Genomic DNA, 24,591 nt, shown 5'->3' with positions numbered 1-24,591 from the left:
AAAGCATTTTCACACACTGACGTTTAGCAACAGGGCTGTGTCATCACAGCCGTGTCACTTAAAGCTGCACAGTGTAGACATATCCTAAGTAACTACAGAGCAGCTTATGGATGAAAGATTCACACACTAAGATCCTGTCTATATTAGAAAGTTGTACAGTTAAAGCAGAACAACTCCCCCTAGAATATACGCAATTACTTCTAGATATATATGTATGGAGGTACTTATGCCAGATTAGCTATTATTGTATGGTATGGGGAACAAGCTACACCAGCAAAAGGGCAAACACAAATACTAAGTGGGCTGCATGAGTAGCCTTTCTTCACTTCAGTGGGCTAAAACAGCCGATGGCACACTAAGATTTCACCTGCAGCCCAGCAGCCCCCATGCGTGCCATCCCATGAGCCTCTCACCCACTAGGGCACGAGGGCCCCACATTTACACACTTCTCCTCCTCTCTCCTAGAGTTTGAATAGCTGCAAACAGCTGATGTGTGGCATTCCATCTCTGGGGGAGAAGCAGGGACAGACTGTGAATCAAATGGTTCACATACTCTGATAGTGCTAAGAGGGATGAGAAGGAGCAGGGAAGCACAGAGCTCTAGTGCCCCAGTGTGTGAGACATGCATGAGAGTGGAGTTAGCCAGAGGCTCCATGGGCTGCAGATGGTGCCCCAGTGAGCCACATGCAGCCTGCAGGTCACAGGTTGCCCACCACTGAGCTATACTCATGTAAGATGTCTAGGGCTCGACAATCTATTGAATCTACTCACCCGTGGCAAGTAGATTTCAGCCCGGCGCCCCGTTTACTGGCGGCGTGTGCATGCATAATACGGCTCTTGCACATGCGCAGTGTGGGGCTGGCAAGCAGCTTTTGCAATGGTTTGTCAAGCTCTGAAGATGTCTTTATATTGGCATAAATACATACACATGGCGTAGTATCAGCAGCTTGGCCAAGGCCAAGGAGATTAATTTTACATTTTCCCATTCCTATCAGAATACTTCGTCGGCATAAAGCAAGATCATTCAGGCTTCATGAGGATGAAGTAAATTCCAGTCACATCACTATGTAGCAAAAATATGAATTAGGAATGTTAGACCATTAGAATTCCATTTATCCTATGTGTGCTGTATTAGCAATAAACCACAATAAACTATCCATTAGAATGCTACTGTAGTATACTTCTAGCATGAAACTCCTTAATTTTACATATACTTTGTTTTTTAAAATCCATTTTAAAAACAATATTGGAGGAAGAGCTATGCAAAGTATGAAAAACTGTCCATAACAGAAAGATTACAGAATAGTGGGGAAAATTTTTCCACTGCTCATTTCACAATAAAAACTTAATATATAAGGGAGGAGACATCCTGGTAGAAGGAAATTAATTCTTCCTCCAAAGCCAGCTTTTGGCATCAGGAGCACAGAGAGCATCTTGCTTGCTTAGGACTGCCCTAGGAAATAAAATTAGGTTTAGAATCCCAATTCTGTTTTAAAAAATATTTTAAAGGGTTCATTTACTGCAGTGCACCAAGGCCACACCAACACTTCACACTGTCTAGGCATTTAAAGTGGTGATGAAGGCCTTCTGTTGGCCTCTGAATGGGGATGAAATTTACAAAGAATTACAGCTGTGGGAATGGGACAGAGAATAGCTCAGATACAAAGTGATGTAATAGGATTTAGCTACATTTAAAACTAAAGTGTGTAAGACTTGAAGCGAATGGGAGTTGACCCCATGGACTGCAGGATTTGGGCCTATGTTTATTGCATACTATACTTTTACACCATCTGCCTGAACAAAAGAAAGGCTCCCATTCTGAACAGCTCACCTATTTACTCAGAATTATTTAAATTTCATTTAATAAATATTTTGTTATTCTGCTCTCAAGAAAACTATTTAGCAAACACCATTTCATTTTACTTACAATAATCACAGGGCCACTTTCACACTTTAACTCCAAGTTTTGTTTTACATATATACCATTTTTAAGTACAACTAGAACCACTTCATGACAGAAACAGAAAAATATTCAGACTTGATATCTTTTTATTCAAATCTGTCATGAATTCCATGTGACGTATTTGCCTAATATCCTGTCTACACCATGAACTCACTCATGTCCACAAACCTGATTACAGTTGCCTCCAGATGTGCCTGAATTTGTAGAATAGACAGGGCCTAAGGAAAGTACAATGCTGATTTGTTTTTCCATTTGTCTTGAATTCCTCTCCAATTATATTAAAACAATGCCATGAACATGAAACACAAAATGTGTTTAATGCTTTTTGGAGGCTCATATAGGGCTAGAAGAGGAAAATTTCTTTTTTTAATTACAGTTTACAAGGCAAGATACGGTAATTCAAAATAAGGTATGTAAATTATAAAAATCAAATATTTATCTTTTCCTTACCTTGACAAAATTCAAAGTTCCCTTTTTTCCGGCAGTCACCTATCACTAAACTCAGTGCTCTCCAAGTGTTTCTTTTGACAGATATCATTCTCCACCAATCGCTCTGCTAATTTCCTCTCTCCTTTTCTGACTGGGACAGATATTACGTTCACCAGCCCAGAGATCAATCTTTTCTATTGACAACAACAAATGAAAAAAAAAAAAAGAAGCACATATCACAGCCAGTTTGAAGCACCACACCCCTTTATTTGCATAACAGCAGGACTATTTTTTTTTTTTTTTTAAGGAACAGAGATAAATGCTGTCACTCTAAAGCAATCATTACCCACATTTTCTCAGATAAATAAGGAAGTACTTTTAAATGCTATTAATTATTTGTAGAAAAACTGTTTTATAAGTTAATCCTTTACAACAGTCCATTCTAGAGATGATCAAAGGAATGAATAATTCTACATGGCAGCATCTCATCGCTAACTTGTTTCTCAAAAAGGTATTTTCTAATATATTTCAGATAAAATAATATATACTTTACCTGGTCCACCAGATGCACTACAGAATTACCTCATATACCGATGTGCCATGTGTTATGACCTTTATATCATACACAGCACTGTTGTCTGTTCTTATCTGAGTAAACAGATTTCAAATGATGGGAGATCAAAAATCATGTTCCTCCCATTTCTAAAAAGCCACCCCAACTACCTTGGAAAGGGCTACTAAAATACTTCATAATTAATATTCATCTATATTATAACACGGAGATCTAGCATTGCTATAGTTAAGACTGTCAGCTTTTCCAAGAAATTGCTGTGTTTCACAGTCCTTTTTAATTATGGTAGGACAGAAAGATTTTCAGAGTTAGGCACACATGATTACATGCATGCTTCAATCTGCATCTATATAACAGGTATCTGAGGACATAAATTAGGCATGCATGTAGGTCTGGGCATAACTGCAAGCATGTAATTGAAAATCTGGTCCAGCCTTTCATGTGGATTGGATATTATTGCACAAAATTTTTACACTGTGCCATTTTCAAATGATCAATTCATATTTACATCAGAAACCATAACCACTTATGCACTTAAGAAAATTCCCTTACTTTTTAAGTTAATCCTTAAAGAATGAAAAGGTTTACTATTTAAAGTAGTTTCATGAGTTTACACTCAATTTCGGACTCAGATTACCAGCCACACTTCTGTTGATTTCAATGAAAATTACAACGCACATCAGAATAGTTGTATTGGACCCAAATTGTGTCAATTATTAAACTTTAGATATAGCATTTTGACACTGGCCTAAAGTCATTTTGAAAATGACCACTGAAATATGGCTAGAGTTATTCAGCTCATATGCAGTAATTGCAGTTACCAAAAAAAAGTGTTTATTGCTGTTTACAATACCCTATAATTGTTACCATATTTACCTAAGAGGCAACAAAAATTCCCTTTTGATTTATCCTCTAACATGAATTGATTTTTGATTAATTAATTAATTTTCAACTGATCCTTGATATAAAACCTTACATTTCCATGAGTGTATAAAATATTATTGTGAGGGTGTTTTTCTTCAATGAACACTTGCATTCTGATACTCATGTTCACACTGAGAGAAGTATTTTACTGAGCAAGAAATCCTATTGATTTCACTCAGATTGTCCAAGAAATAAGGTACCACTCAGTACAAGAATAGCAAAATTTGGCCTGTAGTAAGATATATATATATATACATAAGAAAATTTTCTCTGAATGACATTATTGCTTAATAGGACTTCAGGATAATAGCTTGTTATAATTCAAATTGCAGTACTAGTGCCTACTTGTTTCAGTAAACAGAGTTTGGAAGATCATATACATTTTAAAGAGAGATCTTTATAATTACCTAAGCACACTGCAACTATTTAGGATAGTTCTATTCTATTACCTAAATTTGGACTTATGACAGACTTGTAGCATTAATCTCATATTTTGTATTTAACAATATTACAATTAATCTTTTAACAGTGTATATCCATCTTTAATTGAATAATCTTTCCAGAATAAAAATGTTCAAATATATTCAGACCTACTGAATAGTATATTGCTTTTCATGAATGAGAGAAAAAAAAGTTAAACAAAAAACCTTTTGTTGCCCAAGACAATATATTTTGAGCATCTTCTTTTTAAAAAAAAATTATATCCCTCATCCTATCTTTAATATGTTTTATCTTTCTACTAGTCCTCTGCTCTATCCCCTGGCACACCATCTGTATGTGCTACACTTTCCAAAGTGATAATAGTATTCTGATAAATCTGTTATGGTTATATATGTTAAGTCACCTTTTGCCTTCTGATTTATAAATCTTTGTTGCTAGAATGTACATGCAAAGTGTTTTGAAAGCTAAATTCCACTCAAAGCAGAATGCCTCAAACAATTTGTAGTCCTATAAGACTGTTATTAAAAAGATTCAACATGTTGTATTACCATGGAAATTGTGGAAAACATACATTCCCAAACAAATATTACTTTTTCTCAATGGTATGAAGTAATGAAAACCACATGTGTAAATCTGCGATCCGTGCAGTAGTTCAAGCTGCAGCTAATACAAAATACAGAGAGTGAACTCTGCCATATAAAGGATTCTTGTTACAGAAATATAATGTGAAAACCAGATGCAGACAGAAAATCTTAATCACAGATGGGAATGTAATCACTGGCATACAGAATACTTTTTTGATCAATCTTAACCATATGCGAAATGTATTTATTTTCTAAGGAATGCAATAACTTGAGAGAGACTTCTATTTGAATTCGGTTAAACTCATATTCACAGTGCTTTTATCTTACTCCCTTCTCCCTCAATATATAAAATGAGCCAAAGTTTTAAGAGGAAGAGTCATTGGCCCTGGCAAATTATTCTTGTATCAGTTTATCTTTCAAAAATTTAATAGGATGTAAAGACTACACGTATCAGAATCAACCTCAAAAGAAATCAAGTGCAGTTACCCATTACTGTATTTCTCAGTTATTGCCAGAAACCCCTTCATCACCTAAGAACACTTCTCTGGACGATTATATCACCATTTGGTTAAATTTTTCCTTTAGCATAATTTGTAGTTCTGAAATGCAGCAATAAAACCCTTTTAAAAATCAACTTGGTTTTCAAATCAAAGTTGAACTCTCTATTCTGATTAATCTTCTTCACTCTTTATAAAAAGTAAATGGTTGCCTCTCACCCCCAAAAAAGCTATTGTTTCATGAGATTAAAACTTAAATTTCCTCCTGAATCATGTGGCCTTTTATTATAATGATAGGAAAGTAGGATAGATTGGTGAGGTGCTGAGCTTCCCCAACTCTCAATGACCTCAAAAGTGGAGTCAGTGGGAGTTAAAAGACTTTACGTTGTGTCCATTATGTGGCCCAAGACTGAGATGATATCCTTTAACTGCTGTTTGAGAGTAACGTTGCCAACCTCTGGGTTTTTATTTCTAGTGAACTCAAAAAGCAATTTCTGGTCAACAATCAAAGAAGATGAAAACAACTCTGGACTTTTTATTGCAAATATATTTTTAAATTAGGTTCATCCCTTAAGCTCCTTACATGTTAGCATCCCTGACCTATCTCGTGGAATGTCCACCATATTTCTATAGTTTATTATCTTCATGTGGGAGTTTTATTTACCTCAATAGTAATTACAATTGGTCATTAAATTGGACTATAAACTAAAGATTAATATAAGAATGGAGTGCACATTTTAAAATATTTTAGAAATGGCTTCAAGGAAATAAAAAAAAGAAAAATGTAAATAAGTTCTATTCACTTTTGGCTTAGTGCCAACACCCAGTAGCCTTAGCCTAGGTTAGGCATGTAAATAAAAGGTAGGACAGATACTTGAGGTATTGTCAGAGGACTCAGCTCCTACCACTGTTTAATCCTAGGTGTCCCACAAAACATTTCCACTTAAATTCTTGAAAGATATTACATGTAAAGTTATATTCCCGCCACCCATGTGAAGCTTAAAATAAGCTGTTTTCTATGTTCATATGTAACTGAGGGTACATCTGCACTGCGATGCTATTTGAGGATATCGGAGTATCCCGGAATAGCTATCCCAGGTCTTCACAGCAAACCCATTATTTCGGGCTCACTACTCTGACATCCCAGTAAACCTCATTCTACAAGGATTAAGGGATGTTTCAGAATAGCACTTTATTTCAAAATCTGGTGCTGTGTAGACAGCGCCAGATGACTAAATAAACTATTTTGAAATAGCATCAAAATAAGATATGCAATTTGCTTAGCTTAAATTGTGCATCTTATTTTGAATTATAGTGCAGTGTAGATGCACCCTGAGCTCTTTTTTTACAAGAATAAAAACTTTTTACTTTCTCTGTTAAAGGGAGCATTTTAAAAAAATCTTCCCTATTTTGACATTTTCTTTTGAAGGAAATGTAGTTGTAATCTTTTCCACAACATTATGCAGCATTCTACAACTGAAGCAAAAAATAATGTGTATTTGAACTTGGTATTACTGACTTAATAATTTAAGCATTATTGTTTTGAAGTTACAGTACCTCTAAGACTTTGACCATAAATATATATTTAATTTGCACAATTTATGCAGTAAGGATGCAGGATATATTTAAATAGGAAAATACAGCCTCCAAGTTGTAAAACAGTTCCATGTAATAAAGCACAGAAAGAACACCATGAAAGCTCTTGTTTTGTGTAATTTGTGTGTGCGTGTATATGTGTCTGTGTCTGTGTCTTTTTCCTCATCTAATTTCATCTGTGAGAGACTATCCCTAGAGAACAAGAGAAGAGAGAACCAATTATATCCAGAGGCTGGTTTCTCCAAAATGAAGGCATCTGTTCCATGCCAACGACTTCCACATGGAAGAAAAACAGAACTTTGAAGGCATCTGTGTTCCTGGTTGACAGTCACAGATCTTAGGGTTTACTGTAATTGCCCAGCTGCAAACATGATTTGCTTGCTGCTGTTGTTGTCAGCTGATCTCATCACACAAAAAAGAAGAAAGCTCAAGTCTTCTTTTTTTAAAAAATACAAAAATCAGTTCTTCTATTGTACCTTGAGACTTTATTTTTTAAATTAAGTTACCTTTTTGGTGCACTTGATTTTCTTGATAGAAATTAGTTGTTATGAGTGTCTTAACTAGGACAAGAAAATAATTTACTATGCGAGTTTTCTGCCTAGAGATATTATTTTCAGGTAAAATTATTAAGATAAGGAGTTAATTATTTGCTACCATTTCAGGGTGGTATTTTGTAAACAGTATTCAGAGACCAACATAATTCACAAACTGCTTAATCCTGAAATCTGACCTTTTTTCAGATAAACAGTCCCATTGAAAATAATGGGATTACTCTTGTGAGTAAAGACCCTGGGATTGCACAAGGGTCATATGGCATAAATAACAAATATGATCTTCATTATTCAAATCACATCATATTCAATGAGAGTGGACATTTTATAAAATTCAATGTACTGGTGATTCAGAACCATGCTACATTGCAACAGGTTTTTGTGTGTGTGACATTATGCCAACTTCTGACATTTTAAGTCATATACTTGAACTCATATACACAAAACTCCTGCTGCTCTTCACTGTTAAGACTGAAGAAATAGCTAATAAAAGCTTTGTCAAGGGCAGCTAGCTTCAGGCAGACTTGTCCATTCTGAAATAGCAAGACACTCACCAATTCTCGAAAGGCAGACAACATAGCACTTTAGGATCTAAGGACAAGGATATTGCAGTTGCAATGAGAACAGTCAAAACTTGAATATCATAAGGATAAAAGAGAGTCACATACTGTCACATACCTACACTTACATATAATTAAAGATCATGGCTCTAGGAAATGTTTAAAGCTCCAAGGAAGGAATATTTTTCTCTTTTCTTCAAGATGTTCATATAATCCTGGAACCTAAAATTCCACCTGTCCTCTATGATGGAAGTGCCTTCCCTATCTTTCACCAGAGATTTTAGTGGAATCTACTCTCCAAGACAGGTACATTTTAAGTCCTGTTCTTGATCCTTTTAACTAAATAGCAAAGCCTGCCATGGACACCCACTGGTGCAGAACTGGGGCTTTAAGCCTCAAAATAATAATACCGGTAGATTGTATTAATTGATTCTCTTAAAGCTGTTGTAGTTGTGTTTATTGTTTTTGTACAAACATTGTTCTGAAATCCACTAGCCCATATGGCTTACCCAAAAGTACTTTTAATGCATTTCAGTGTAATGGTTGAAACTCTGGCCACATTGAAATCAATGGGTCAACCAAAATATATAAGCACACATTACTATATGAATATACATTTTCTAGCACCTATTCTTAATTCCCCAACATCACATGCAGTACAGCATGGACAATTAAGTAGAGATGATTCAGTTATTTTCCATTAAGACCTGAGCTAGTGGCTTATCCTCACCTACACTAAGAAAGATGAGAACACACGAAACAAATTTTCTTTTTCATTTGGGGGCAAATTTGGATGCAGTCTCAAAATGAATCCAGCAGACATTGATAAGGAAGATGAGCACATGGCTAAACTGGGAGAAAGGAGACTATCTTCAAAGCAAATCAAGAACATTGAGATGTTTTCTGAAAGTATGCACTTTCCAAGGAGAAAAGTGTTGAAACTTCTACACCAGTATATTTTGTTGATCTTTCCAGCTATGCTTGCTCATTGTCATGCACATAAAGAATGTATAAAATTCAAAAATAAAGCTATAGTGCAGTCACTGGAAGTATGTTATCCTTGCTCACCTTCATTTTGCCTTGGTATTAGGTTCAGTATGAGTTTTCAGCATTAAAAGGTTTGCTGATGGTCTTTCCAAATAATTAATAGCATGGTCATGAAAGAGCAGTCCTGGCTTAATTTAACATTTCCTAAAACTCCAATTTTGCTAACTAAATCCCTTTCTACAATTTTCCTATTAAATATTTTTAACAATGTCATCACTTAAAAAAACACCAAAACATCCTAGCACCACTATTATTTGATAGCATACCCCTCCGGTGCCGTTATCCATAAATTTGTTGGCAGCACTCTCAGCTTTCTGGCACAAGTATACCTTAATCTCTTTGGCAACAAACTCCACCTCAATGTCAATGGAACTGCTCTCCATTAATCTTTGTTGGAGCACTTTTCCCAAATATCCTTTGCCTAGTATCATTCCATCTCTTTTGCAGCAGTCTAATTATCTCATTTTCTAGCAACAGTTCCCCTCTATTTCGCTCGCAAACCTCAAACTGGTCTATGGTAGCTCTCCTCGTGAAATTGCCAAGCATACATGTTAAAAAATATTATTCTAACATTTAATAAAAGAAATGTTATGATAATATCCTAGCCACTCAAAATGGGTATAAACATGCTCTATGGTTTGAAATTTTATTTTATCTACTGATACGACTGAGCCAGTGGGGAAGAAAAATATGGTGGCAAAGTCTTAACCACTTTGATTCTCAAAAACACAACACTGTAAGCCTTTGAGTTACTAGAAGCCACAGACAAGTTTACTCAATATTCCAGCTTGTCATGATGAAACGTTGAAACAACAGTCTGATCCCGCTGCTCCCAGGCAAATGAGGGAATGATACACAGAAAACAGAGTATTCAGGCACAGAATCCATTGTGGAAAGTCTTTTGACCTAGCGAATCGAAACATGACATTTGAACCACCACCTAGGGAGGCGACTGTGTGGTCATCATCAGTCAGGCAAGAAATGTACTCTATAGCTCTTCAAATAAAATGAATCACAAAGGGAACCTGCTTGGTGGTAATGAGTAGTACTTATGCAAATTGCATATTAACACCCAGCTAGGCAGACATATTAAAGCATTCTACAGCTACTGAACTAACTATGGATCTTGTAATATTCATGTTGCTCATGCAGCTACCTCTCTAGGTGGTGGTCAAAATTCCTGGTTTTTACTCTCTGGCTCAAAATGACTCTTATCAATGAACTAATATTTTGTCACTGGAAGTACTAGGAGAAAGAAGATTTTTTACATGCCATTGTTTATGTATTAATTTCCCTCCACTAGGTGGAATCTTATCTCTTTCTAGATAAATAATAGCAGTTTAATTATCAAAAGTAGCTATTGTCACCTTCCATGTTTTCTTTGTGGTGGTTCATTTTATCTTTAGAGCCACAGTCGTACCTAACTAAGTAAGTGCTCTTACATTAACCGCCTTCTTAACATAAAAAAAGGAATCATGAAACACGTCATGAGGTGAAAAACGTACTGTTAATGAACTGCAATATGGAAGTGTTACAGTACTACTGTATTTTTGTATTTGTAGGGTCCTTCTATCTCAGTTTACCCTAATACGATGATAAATTTTTAAGGCAGAAGAGAGAAAAATGCAAACAGAAAACAATACTGTTAATAAATCAGTAAAATAAATATACATAACTTGGACAATAAGTATAAACACAGACAGTGCTGAATTTTGTTAAAATGCTTGATAAGATCATATATCTTGCCCATCTCTGATGCCTTTTACCCTGAAATATCACTTTGCAGAAACTGAAATATGCACAACGTAAATGGATTATTTCATCTATTGCTGGTGGAATGAAATGTGGAAATTGTTTAACACTGAACAGCAACACTGTACAACATTTCAGGGCAGAATGTGAGGGAAAACATAGCTAATTCTATTGAAATTGTTATGGAAATTTTGTTATCATAGTCAATTTCCAATTTATCAAATGGTGTTAACATCCCCAACTGCTGTAAAAAGTATAATACCTTGTCCCGAAGTAGTGAGCACCCTGGTTTTAAATCTCTTCTGAAAAAGCACACAAGCTTGTGGCATTTGTTTAGTAATGGCTCCAAGGGGAAGGTTCAATAAACTCAGTCAGCACTATATCATTTCACTGTTATTTGGTGTTCCATCTAAATACTGACCAACTTAGGCCTTACTTAGCGTATGAGCTCTGACAGTATAGACCACAATGTAGTAAAAGGCAGCAGACCTTTTGTCTTCATGAACTGCCATTCTCCAATTCTTTGTCCTATGTGTATAAATCCAACAAAAGATGGAGTTGATCTGTTGCTAGTAGGGGATGGGAAGCGACTTTTGTATTTAGCAGAATGTTTATATCAGATGGAAGGCGTAAATGGTTGTTTAATTTTTGTTTTTGTAATTTGTGTCAGTGATGCCTAAAGCTTTTGATTAATACCCCCTTTTATACTTGTAAATATCTAAAATAAATAAATAAATAAACAAACATCAGTCTCTTTCAGTCAACATAAGGAAGTGTGTGTACCTCTGCACTCATGCAAGTATAAGTTATATAGAACTTTTCAGTTCGATACCAAATATTAATGTTTGTGCACCTTAAATATGATCAGAGTCTTCTGTTATATTTATTTAACTGTATTTGTCCATGTGGTATTTGGTGTGATTACCTGTAAAAACAAAGTAGTTTTAACTATAAGGGGCTAGAACATTGAGTAGTACTGGGGTTTAATTTTTGCACATTTTTAAAGGTCATTTTGTGGCCCTGGGTGATTCACTTCAGTCGCAAATATAACTGTAAAACCAAACTGGAAAAAAACACGGCACTTCCTCCCATATATCCATGATTCCCACGAACTGATCAGCATTCAGCAACGAAAACCTATTTTAAGATTAAAACCAGGAGGAGGCGTGTATCCTTCTCTGTGGCGCCTATGTTGGACTATTATGAAATAAAGAGGTAAATTAAAATTTCTCATTCAGTACTTTATATATTTGCATGTAGTATTTGTATATTTGTACATATAACCTACAAAAGATCTCTTATTTGGGATCACAGTAAATTGCAACTTCTTTATTAAGACTCCTAATTAAAACAAAAAACAAAACAACCCTCCACCACTTTATTAATTAAAAAAAGTGAATACTTTCCCCTAGAACTATCTCTGGTAAAATGCTCACCCCTTTCCCACACTGCCCTCCCCAACAATGTGGTGCTTTCCATGTTCATAAAACTCACTTGATTAGCAGCACTACAGAAATGAACATTTTTGTATGTAAGCACTCAAGCATATTTAATCATTTTATTTAAGCATGGAAAAAGTTGCACTGGAAACCCTATCAAGTAAAATATCCTTGATTAACTGAAACAGATTTACAGGTATAATAGGAGTAAAATAAGCCCAAAAATGCTCTCCAGACCCTGCAATATCCTTAACTTTACATAAAACTTCTTGATAAGTAAAATTTATATTATTGGAACAAATAAGCAATTAATAATTATGTCTTACAAGGGGGTTTTTTTTGGTGGCCTTTTTAAAATAAAATTTATTCTGAGTTAAATCTTTTTAACGCTATACTGATATTTGGCTACCAATACCATTTTTATAGTCCAACAAGATGAAGTCCTAATTGCATAATGCCATTTTATCTGCACAAGATAAAATTTCCAATAAACAAAAATGCACATTAGGCAGGAGATTTTTCAGAATAGATTTTTTTTTTAAATAACCCACTTGCATTAACAAAAGATTGCAGTGGCTTCCAAATTATAGGGTGTTATTTTTAGTGGAAGTAGTTCAATATTCATATTGGAGCAGATGTAGCAGTTTAACAAAACAGCTCTTCAAATCCTGCACAAATTGAAAACAGGAAAACTGATTGCATTTTCTCTTATCACTTTCCTTTTCTGAATTGACACTTTTGGCCTTCTGAAAATTTACACATGGCTTTCATCTCAACAGCACCTGCTGATCAAACAGAAACCTAACATTTTAATGAAAATGGTATAAAGGACTAGTTTTCTCCCTACCATCTTTAAGGGTATCTGTAGGCCACTCAATGGCAACAGTTGTGTAGATGGCATATTCAGAATAAATTTTATATTTTCATTAAATTTACTGTTGAAAATTAGTTAAATACAAGTGGCTCTTTCATATTAGCTCTCTGCTTTAAAATAATGTGTCTCTCTCAATATCTGCCTGACACTGATGGATTTCACTCTTCAAGGAGGTTTCACAGAATATCTAAAAGGTTTTGAAATAATAAGAAATAGCATTTTGTGGTCATTAGGTCATTACAAATACTCAGGTAACTCTATATAAATATGTTTGCATACATATAAATATGCACAAAGAATAGTATTGTATTAAGTATTTCTTCTTTTTCATCCATTGTAAATAATATTGTTTCTGTAAATAACCCCCTCCGGTTTAATCTAAAGGAATGATGGGGGGAGGGGAAGGTGTCCAAAATGAGCTAATTTTAAAGTTGTCTTTTGTTTTCTTATACAATATACTTATCAGGTGTAGGTCTAGCAGGTGCTTTGGAGCTACCAAGGCTGTGATGAACAGATGTCATCATAGACGAGTACAGTAAATTGCCCAATCAGCCATTCAGTTCAAATATACTTGTGTGATTGATGTAAAGTTTGAAATATCTGGACTTGTATATAAAATATGAAACATAAGTATGTTGTTATCCTCTCTGCTTCTGAGCTGGTAAACTCTGAAGTGCAGCAGCAGGTAGCAAAGACCTCCTTCACTTCTGCATAATTCTTAGTGTAATTAAAGATCTTTCTTAGACCTGCGACGTGTCAGTTTTTTTAACTGATAGAGCCCTAACCCTTCTGATGTACTCTACTACCATCCATTACCATTCTGCTTCAGTGATAAGGTAACCTGACGGCAGAGATGACATACAGTAATATATGTGCCACTCTAGCCAGTTGGTTTGTGAATTTCAGTGTTTCATCATGCTCACTGAGGCAATCACAAACCTGAAATGTCAATATGTTCAGTCAATGGAAGTAAAATAATGGGACTCTATTGTCTTACCCTATCGATCTGCTGCTGTCAACAAGAATACATGTTCCCCTGGCTTTAAACAAATTTTAATTAGGCTTTTAGTTACTGGATCATATCTATCTATCTATGCAAACATTTCACAGAGTGATGCAGCAACAAAAAGATTTTAAACTTTTTTTAAACACATTTTGAATGACCAATCGTTGATTTTTGTTTAAAAAAATAACTCTTTATATGGAGATTTTTTAAAAAGACCAAGAGAGGGAGAATATGCGTTCATGCCTACATCACTTAAACAAGAGAATTCTCCATCAATTGAAATTTTAAGTAAACCAAAACTATCAAACTTATAAATATATTAAATTTAAGAGGGATAGCACTCATCCTTAGCAGGCTCCAAGTTGAGACATCTCCAATAAAACAATTTAGGCGGTTGAAAACACATTATAAAATTAGTGTTTCCCATTAAAAATGTGGGTGGTAACAATTATCTTTACCTCTTCCTTCCAAGAAAGCCACACTTGGACTACAAACAGAAATCTCAGACGTCTAATTGGACACCCCCCCCCTTTTTGGGAGGTTATTTGTTCTTTTAGTGTACTGGATATCCCGACCCCCAAACCACAGTGTACCCTACAGAAACTCTGTTCTCCTTTCCAGCAAAACAAGGGCGTTGGGGGGGGGGGGGGGGAGAGAAGAGTTAGTGGAAGATAAAACACTGCAGTCCTTCAAAATCAATCAAAAGCCTCAGCAGCCCTCTCCCTAAAGAGAGCCTATTTTCTACCCATTCTCACCTAATAAAATAGCTAATCAAGTCGTTATGCTGCTTATTTGCCGCCCCCACCTAATGGGTTTTAAAGTCTATGCGAGACATCACCTATTGTTCACCCGCAGCCCCCTCGCGCTTCCAGAGCCGGGTCAGCCGGGGCCAAGGCGAGATCGGGGGCGCCTCTCACCTTCGCGAGTCCTGTTTGCGCAGCGGAGGTGCCGGGCGAGAGCGCCCGGGCCAGGGCTGCCGCCTGCTCCCCCCGCACAACAAAAGGCAGCTCCCTTTCCTCGCCGGGCTAATCTCACCGTGTAAAGCCTCCGCCGGCGACGAGGGGAAGATAAGAGGTTACATCTTCACTTCGCCGGCCGCCTATCGACTTCGGCATCGCTTAGAGGTGGGGGCGGGGGAGAGCGCCCCCCGTCTCCTCCCTGCAACGCCTGGAGACTACCTTCTGGCGCGGGAGGGCACCGGCCGGGGCTTTGTATTCATTAAACACACGTCGCCGCTTATCGGAGGTAAAAGGCTTGTCAGGAGGGCACCATTGTGTGTGCGAGCGAGAGGGAGCAAGGCAGCGTGCGGCCGGGCGATTGCGGTATCAGCGCGGCCCAGCTGGAGGCAGGGAAAGCCGCCGTCGCCGAGGGAGGGGAAGCGACACCGGCAGGGGCCCTGCGCCCCGCACAGGAGGCAGCTCCCATCCCGTCAGCCTGAGCCGCAGCTGCCTGGTTGGGTCACAGGCCTCCTAGGTGGCAGCGCAAGAGACATCACCTGAAGGCCCGGCCCCCTCCCTGACAGGCGGGAGAGAGGTCAGGCCTCACGTTTATTGGGGGGCGGGTAGAATCCTCTCCCAAGTGCCACTCTGATTGGGGAGGGGAGGAGAAGCTCTGGATAAAGCCCCCCCCCCCTCCTCTTTTGACTGCTCAGGCAGGTTTCAAAGTGGCTCCCTCTGTCAGCCGGGCACGAGGAGGATCTCCTGCCTTGGCTGATGAAGCCCTCCTCCTTCAAAATGCCCCAGCCTGAAGCAGCGAAGGACCTGCCCAAAGTGCTTACTCGGGGGTCTATATCAGGCGTGGGGTGAAGGAGAAACATGCTCCCCCTATTCCCCTCACACACGCGCCTAGGAGGGCCAGCCTAGCAGATTTTGTGTGCTACAGCTAGAGCACCAGGCAAGCTCACCAATGCTGAGGAAAGGGGCAGCCTTAGAGTCCAGATCCTGGCAAAATGGGGGGCTGTACCTGGGCCTTAGGTTTCCATCCCTGGTCTATATAGAGTTCACACATCTAACTAACTGAAACTGGGAGCTCTCCACCAAAGAAAGCAGTTTCCTCTCTGATTTCATTTGTAACTGCTGGAAGTTTTCTCACGGGTCCTACCAGACATGCTAAAGTACCAATGTGGCCCTTGAATGTTTTTATTTGTTTTAATGGTCTCCAGTGTGTTTGGGGCACATTATATATAAACTGTTCACCTTGCCCAATGCGGAATGTGCCCATACCAGTCATAGCAGCTATCAACTGTTGTGTGGGCTACATATCAGCACAGGAAAATGGTGAACTAGACCAGGTCCTATAGCAAATCGATTCATTTATTTAAAGATATAATGTTCATCCATGGTTCATTTTTAATTCTGAAAAATCTGATTGGATTAATCCAAGAGGCTAGGTTAGGTACTGGAAGGGAAGGCTATATACGAACCACAAACAGAAGAGGCCAGAAGAATCACTATACAAACAGCAGGTTGTTTCAGGCTACTCTTGTCAGTCAAGTCTAAAAGTAAAATAGTTCTCTCTCTAACATTAATTTATTTTTAGGGAAGTGTGCTTCTTTTTAAAGTTTGTGGAGCAGTAAAGTGAAGGGTGAGATCAGGACAATGGCAGTACACACAGTTGAGAGAAGCAGGCATTCTTTACTGAAGCAACCCATCCAAAGTCACAGGGCCAATATAGCAGAATTTTTCCACAAGAAGAGAAATAAAGGGAATTTGACACACAATACAAAGTGAAAGCAGAACTTAAATAGGGTGTGTGTGTGTGAGAGAGAGTGAGTGAAAGTTGCCATTGCAATGAATGTCAGATAAAAAGGGGTCTGTCACAAATCCTCTTCTAATCCAATAATGTGAAAACCTCTTGGTATCACTGAGACCTAACACAAGGTAACTTTTTTATTCTTTATAAACCACTGCTACTATACAGTTAGTCCTAGAAAGATAGTGATATGGCAAATTTTCCTAATACAAAGCACTTTTGACTCTACACTGAGGATAATCTGTGAATTTTACATAGCCTATTTAACACCTGATTCTTTAGCCAGCTTGTTTTCTACTCAAGAGCCACCACCTTTGCCATACCTTCTACAGTCCTCAGTTATGTTTGATTACTTCTAACAAGTCACATTAAAAGAAGTTAGTCAATACATTTGAAGTATGGTTTTTCACACAATGATCTTTTCTGAATTTTAGAAGAAGTTAATTAAGTTAACTCAATACGCAAGGTACCACTGCACTTTCTTCACATAGATGCTTTCTCAAAATATTACCTAAAGAGGGGATGCTCTATTTATTCAAGAAATGTTAGGATTTTTTCCTGCAATACAATACCATAAACTAAATTAAATCAGTCAAACCCTTATTTTTCAGTTACTATATGTGCCTCAGAATACACTGACATTTCTGGCAAACAGTTTTACTATAAGAGAGGCACAATTCTCTAGTGATAAAAATACATGTTCCTTTCTAAAGCAAATAATTTGCTGTGAAAACATCACAGTTAAAAATAAAGCAGTGTATAGTAATATGATAAGAGTACAAATGTATAACAGAAGCAGCGTGCCATAATCACAGCTGTCTCAAAGTCCAAGCTGGAGGCTAAAAATCTTAATTTCAGCTGACTGTTTCTTAATAATGGGTTACTTTCCCATAAAGCATAAAGTCCATCTGCCCCTGGCAGATAAGTTTGGAAGCATTAAAATAGATAAAAATCTAACATTTTCTTTTTTGCATTGAATATGTGATTTCTAGCGTGCTATAATGTGAGAATTCCAACATATGACCATTATGGCATAATATCTCATTGCTCAGCTTGTCATTACTTCACTTGTAATTCTTATGTTAATTATGTTCATAATTACTATAAACAGATGTGATAGAAATTCATGTGACCTTTTACTACAGAATGGATTTCTCACTCCTTTCACTTTATTTTAGGACATATATGAAAGCAAATTAAAGAAAAATGTGATTTTGACTAGCTATGTATGTACCTATTTAATATTAAATATACATTTTTCTCATACTGCTTCAAAGGAACTTCTCTATGCCAATATAGGTAAATGAAAATTAAATGTAAAGTCTACCGTGATGTATATGCTTAAATCCTGTGATTAAAATGAATCTTTTCACGAAATTGAGCTAATCCCACAACTGAAGCCTAGAATATAAGTAGAGTGTTGCATCTTTATTCTGCACCTTTGTAAATGCAGCAGTATTCTGCTTCATAACTGTAAGTGCATGACAGAAGTACACAATTTATTTTACTCACAACCCAACCATCATCCTCTGTACATAAACCACACTTACAATAAAATCACTATGGATTTCATTTGCAGAAAGCCTACTCGAATTTCATTTCTTTGGCCCTAATCTATAATTAGTGTGGACAGACAGGTGCAAACCCTTCTCTTATACAGATGGCTACTGGAAATGGTGCAAAGTAGCTCCTTCTGTTTAAACAACATACAGATAACCTGCTCTGCTCTTATCACTTACAATTACCTCCATTATACTGAACTAATGTTTACTTTAATAACATGTCCACTGTTCTCTAAACACTATTTGGAAACTTTTATATCAATGGCAGAAAAAATGAAGATATAAGGTCAATGTCTTTCAGTTTAAAAGTAATAATTTGTTTTAAAATCAAGTTCCTCTTCTTAAGGATAACTTTATTTAACTTTTCATTTGATTTTACAACTGCTGGTCATTTTGCTTAACGTGCAAAATCATATACTGTACCTTTTCTGAGTTTTTTATATTTCCATATGTTAAAATAGGCTAAACCACTATATAAGAAACAAGAACAGAATAGCTATAATTTTAAAAATACGTTCTTAAACTGTAATATTTAAAGTAGCCAATGCAAACAGGACTATTAAAGTTTAGTTTTGAAATGTTATGTATTGTTACATTTACTATCCCTAGACCTTTCAGTTGTATCAGATGTGTGCATATGGAAGGAGACTGAGAAATTCCAAAGACTATTCTTTAAAAAATAGTTTACATTTTTTAATACTGATTCTAGTTTGTATACTGATATTTGTTTAAACTCATACAAACATCTTTAGCTAGTTACTAATTAAAGGTTATGTGAAACATACATAGCCTTGCTAACTCCATGTCTCCAAGTTTTTGAATGAGCGAGCCAGCTTTAAAAGGAATTCTCTACATGCTTTTAGCCAAACCATGAGAATAATCTTTACACAACAGCAAGCACATGTGTTATTTCAGTTGATAAATTGTGTGCAAAGATCAAGAAGCCTTAAATTTCTACAAAACAAAGACAAAGCTTTTTTAAACATTGTGGAGCTCCCCCCAACATAACCCTACTAGTATCCTTTTTTCAATTAGCTAAAGATTTAACAGTAATGGACTGTAGCAAGTGGATTTGAAAGATGAAATGACAATTGTAACCGCCTTTCCCTCATCTCCAGTGCAAATACTGCAGATGCCTATTTTTCCAAAGTGCCTGGCTATGAGGAGCTGTGCAGTCTGTATAGCACCTCAATAAGCAGGCTTTGCATTCAATGCCTGTCAGCTGAACTTCATTTCAGAGAACTGAGAAACAGGATTTGACAGAAAAGAATGTATAGAGCTCACTAATCACTGACTGACCAGCACTTCAGGTGGAGTCCCACCACCCCATCAACAATACTGTTAGCATCAAATTCCATGTATGCATAAGCATATACAGTAAAAATATAGATACCTAAGTGTACACAGATGAGACATAGTGTGATGACTTTGGCAAAAACTTGAGTCAACATTAAGTGGTCAAAAATGGCAGAAGGCAATGTTTTACTTGAAAAAGATTTTGGAAAGTATTTAGAAGCTTGAAGCCTTTGAAGAAAAACAACTTGTGCAGCAGTTGCCAGCAAATAGTGACCTAACACTGCTGTCTGCATTCCATTACAAACAGAATGTTTCTTGTCTGTTAGACCATTCTAATAGTTTAGAAACAAAGTGATATTAGGTATTATTGAGAGCATAAGTGATGAGCTCTGTAAGGAACACTGCTGTCTTAAATACTCCTTGTCTAGTTTCAGCTTGCCAGATATTGACAGTTTTTTTACTTGTTTATTGTATAATTGAACTTTATATTATGATGAGTGGGAAAAAAAAACCTGATGCATGAACTAGCATAACAATGGTTACATTACAGGCTTAAACCTGATAAGATGATCAGAAAAGTTCTCAATAAGCAAATAAGATGGCTGTCTAATTAAAAGGCTTAATAGTGATACTACAAGGTAAGTCACATAAATAATGCAATAGGATGTTTATACTGAAACCCATTTTCAGATAATTGTTCATAGTATTTTTAGGTGGAAACTCCAGAAGTACATGGTGCTAAAAATAGAACATATAAACAATGCAGCTGAACTTTAATAGTCACTCAAACTCAAGGAAATTCCCTGATCATATTGGATTTCCTAAGGAAATCAGCCTGGAACTAACTGAATGAGTTTTCACACTACCACTGAAAAGGTCAAGCATCAGCTTTTAAAACCATTAGAAACCAGTTTCACCATTATTCTGTTATCCAGATTCACTGGAACTGTTAATGCCAAGCCAGATCAGAAAATCTGGATAATAGAGTTAAAAGCTACAAAAGTCTAATAATGTGCCTCATCTAGGTTAGGATAAACCTCTTGCCTTAAACTGCGATTAATAAAAAAACAAAGGTGCTTATTTAAATGTTCCACTGCATTCTGTCAGAAAAGGGGGTAAATATATCAACAAACAGAAGTAGTCAGAAAACTACATTCATCCCTAACTAACTTTTTTTTTAGAAATACAATAATAATGTTTCTAGCTAGATCTCAAAAGAAAATATTTTTTAAATCCTGCAAAATTCATTCAGGTGTTAAAATAAGTTACAAAAAAGTATAAACAGATTACAGTAAGTCCAAAAATGGAAAAAAATATACCCTGCTTTGGTCAGCAACTGAGACCACCATCGGTGGATAAATCAATTTGCAGCAGCTGTGGACAGCCATTTAAGTCTGGGGCCTGAACAGATTAATTAGAGGAAGCGATGTTAAAAGTTAAAGGGGTCAGAGTTACATTAAGTACATGAATTTTTGCTGCAGCAAACCCCTAGTACTACATTCCAAGGTTCAGAAAACATCCTCCTGGTTAGTCAAGGATATGCCTGTAATATTTGGAAAGTCAACTGCTCTTGAAATATTTTTGCAGAAGACAGTTTTTTCTGGGTAGATTACTTTTAGCTTCACCCAAATATTATAGATCATGCCAAACTAGTAGTGATTTTTTGCATCACGTTGTGACTTTTAAGATATTAGGATATTTAGTAATATTCAGAGGCATATCACTCTGTACTGCATACACATTAATAAATGTTTGCCATAACTTTAAAGTCCATATACTATCAGAACAAATACAATATTTTCAATTTTGTCATATTTTACAATAGAAAATTTGACTAATTCTTTATGGAAGATTTTCTATTTTACCAGAATCCCTCATTTGAATGACTTGTGTGCACAATCTGCATCTGGAGCCCTACATTGGAAGGATGAACTGGAAAGAATAATAGGTCTTTTCAATATACATTTATGATTCTTTACAATTCAAAGACAGCAGCTGTAAATAAGCTCTGAGATTTTAGAATACCCTTCATCTGCCAAGTGGCATGATGCAGATCCTTGACATGAAGGGTCGCAAAACAATAGTAATAATAACCCTTGGTATTTCTAATATGATTCTAGAGCACTGAATGCGGACACTCCTTCACCATTTAATCTGGGGATGTTCACCGCTGCTGCAAATCGATTCATCCAGCGATAATGTCTGGGACTCGGGACTAAATATAGCTAGAGAGGAACTTTTTGGTGACGAAAAATATTCCAGTATGTCACTGTATCCCCCTTTGTTTCTTTATAAAATTTGGATTGACAGGGAAGGTACAGTTTGTATGCATACATTTCACTGTCAATTACCGTATAATAGAGTCGCCTGCTCGACGATACCACAGTTAGGGTTGCAAAGCACTTTTCAGTCTAAACGTTATTTGAATCCCTTAAAGCGTAGTAATGAAGGGACTCGAGAGTACCAAAAAGTCAAAGGCTTCTCTAACTGATCCAGACCAGGATTCTGCATTGTTTGATCTCCGCTTTTGAGAAGCTAAATAATGAATTACTGGAATCAAAACCTTTTGAAGCAGATTCAGGATCATCAAAGTAAAACTGTGTTCGCAACTTTAGAAATACAACATATAATGCTGCCGCATCGTTTTAGGAAACGGATACATTTTTAAGATTGAAAGGCAGTTCAGTACGATGTGCGCTGCCTGAAATATTTCTTGCAAAACAGCCAGCAGTGATGTTGCCAACACTACATAATCCGACCATTGTAAGGGGGGGGGGGGGGAGCAGAAATCACCCGAAATATTTCAGGCACTGCAGATCACAGTGGCTAGCGCTGTGATCTTGCAAGAAAAAAAACAGATCCTAAAACGAGACAACTACTATGGTACGGAAGATGACAATGAAACTTGCTTGACATGCTAATTTCCCAGCAAAACGGGGTGGTTTTTTTGTTGTTGTTGTTTTTTTTTTTTGCACTCCGAAGAGTTATTAGTACCGATTTGTGCATGGGGCTGTTGGGTTATAAATGCATGTAATTCTAATCCTGCAGCATCGCTCCGAGTGAGTTAGTTACAGCCAGAGAGCCCCTTAATTAGATCGATCCTAAAAAACAACCCTACAAGGCTGATACAGGAAAAGAACGAGGGGCCCGACTCCCATCCCGTGATCCTGACCCGGGGCTGCAGCGCTGAGAAGTCCCCGCACGCCCCTTTTCGGTACTTACACTGAAAAGGACCGGAGAGTCCCACCATTCGCCACAGGCTGTGAGCTGAAAATAAAAGTTCCCGTCCTCCTTGGGGGAGAGCCGCCAGCCCAGGCTGCTGGAGGGCAGAGGGAGCGAGAGAGGGGAATGCAGTGCAGAGTAGTGCAGTGCAGTTTCCCTTCCCAGTTCAGCTGATCCACGTCCACAAAAAGTCAAAGCGAGCCGAGAAGGAACTCCAGCAGCTTTTCAAAGGGGGAACAGCGTGAGAGAGACGACTGGGTCCAGAGGAAAGGAGCAAGAGCCACAAATAAAACAAAGTCTCCGTGTAAAGATAATTAATGCCCAGGTCCCTTTCTGTTGCTGCTGCAGACAAATGTGATCTAGAGTGCAGGAAACTGCTGCTGTCACTGGTGGTGTCTGTGTCCGCCTCTCTTTAAAGAAGGCGATGCATAGATTTGCAGGACTGCCGTGTGTCTGCTTTGGAAGAGACGCTCCATGCAATGTCGTGCAGATCCACTCGCAGAAAGTCTCCGCTGTGTTTGTCTCTCTCCCTCTGCTACCAGCCACCTCTAAAATCAAACAGCATACTGCAAGCAGCCGGCCTGGCTCCGCTACCCAGGTGCAGGGGGGGAGGGCTTAAAGCAGTGGGAGGTGATAGAGGTAGGAGACATCTGTGTCGTGAGGAGGTTAGTGGGGGTCAAGTATATGTTAACAATAGGAAAGCACAGTCCCTCTTGGGCAGTCTGCCTTGCCTACTCTTTCTTTCTATTTTAGTGGATGGACATGTAACTTGCTCCCTAATGATGCCTTCCCAAGACTGCCTGCTTTAAGAGTCCAGACTGCCCTGCAGTAACCCAAGACAAACACTTTCCCTAGCCATCTGGAGAGCTCCTGGCTTCTCTGCCTGTATCTCATCACTGTCTGAAGAGACAGCACTGCTAGAAATCAAGCCACTCTCAGATCTGCTCTCTAATCCCCTTCTGTTAGCTGATTTTCAGTCAGACTATTTGCTTTTGCATTAGTTAATAGCCTTAGAGAAAACAATTATCATTTTGTTTTTCCCTTTGTTTTCACTCTAGAAAGAGTACAGTAGTGAGGAAGGTTTCTCTTTTTAAGAAATATATGGTCATTCATGTCTTGCAAGATACATGTGCAGTTTCACACAGGGGATGCTGAAGAGTAGAAACCTAATCATAACCAACTCAGCAGTGAAAATTAATTACAATATTTGACAATTAAGCAGTATTAGAATATTAAAAACATGAAGCACAAATGTTGGATAAACATTTAAAGAACCATCTATGGATCCGATGAATAAAATACTCAGCTTTTAATTAGCTGGGAAACAATGTTACAGTGTGACAAACTACAGAACACTCTTATCTTTATATAAATTTAACACTATTACTTGGTGTATAATATTATTCCTACTGCATCTACACCTGTGGCCCGAATCAATTCAAAGAATATATTTCTGTGAAGCACACATCTTCTCAAGTAATAAGTCCATGCATGCAGTTTCTAGATAGGTTGAGAGTGTTTTACAG

At 37.3% G+C, this 24,591-nt stretch overlaps 1 protein-coding gene across 6 annotated transcripts in view; it reads right to left on the bottom strand.

The window, feature by feature from the left end:
- The window catches only part of RUNX1T1 (RUNX1 partner transcriptional co-repressor 1), a 141,693-nt gene extending 117,736 nt beyond the window's left edge, over positions 1-23,957 (bottom strand). Inside the window, exons 1-2 of one of the 6 annotated variants that reach the window (XM_075920393.2) lie at positions 23,066-23,957; positions 2,414-2,586 (exon numbers count right to left, since the gene is read on the bottom strand). In XM_075920393.2, coding sequence (XP_075776508.1) covers positions 2,414-2,501 — 88 coding nt within the window. In that variant the 5' untranslated portion in view covers positions 2,502-2,586; positions 23,066-23,957. Of the gene's footprint in view, positions 1-2,413; positions 2,587-15,072; positions 15,095-15,151; positions 17,668-23,065 lie in introns of those variants that run through there. The other 5 variants (XM_089776207.1, XM_075920394.2, XM_075920395.2 and 2 more) reach the window with 5 other exon arrangements.
- Positions 23,958-24,591: the final 634 nt, after the last annotated feature.

The sequence above is a fragment of the Pelodiscus sinensis genome, chromosome 2, assembly GCF_052426305.1.
Source record: "Pelodiscus sinensis isolate ZL-2025 chromosome 2, ASM5242630v1, whole genome shotgun sequence".
In the NCBI taxonomy this organism is placed as follows: domain Eukaryota; kingdom Metazoa; phylum Chordata; order Testudines; family Trionychidae; genus Pelodiscus; species Pelodiscus sinensis.
Note: the sequence above shows the minus strand (reverse complement) of the source record. Positions and strands in the feature narration are given on the sequence as shown.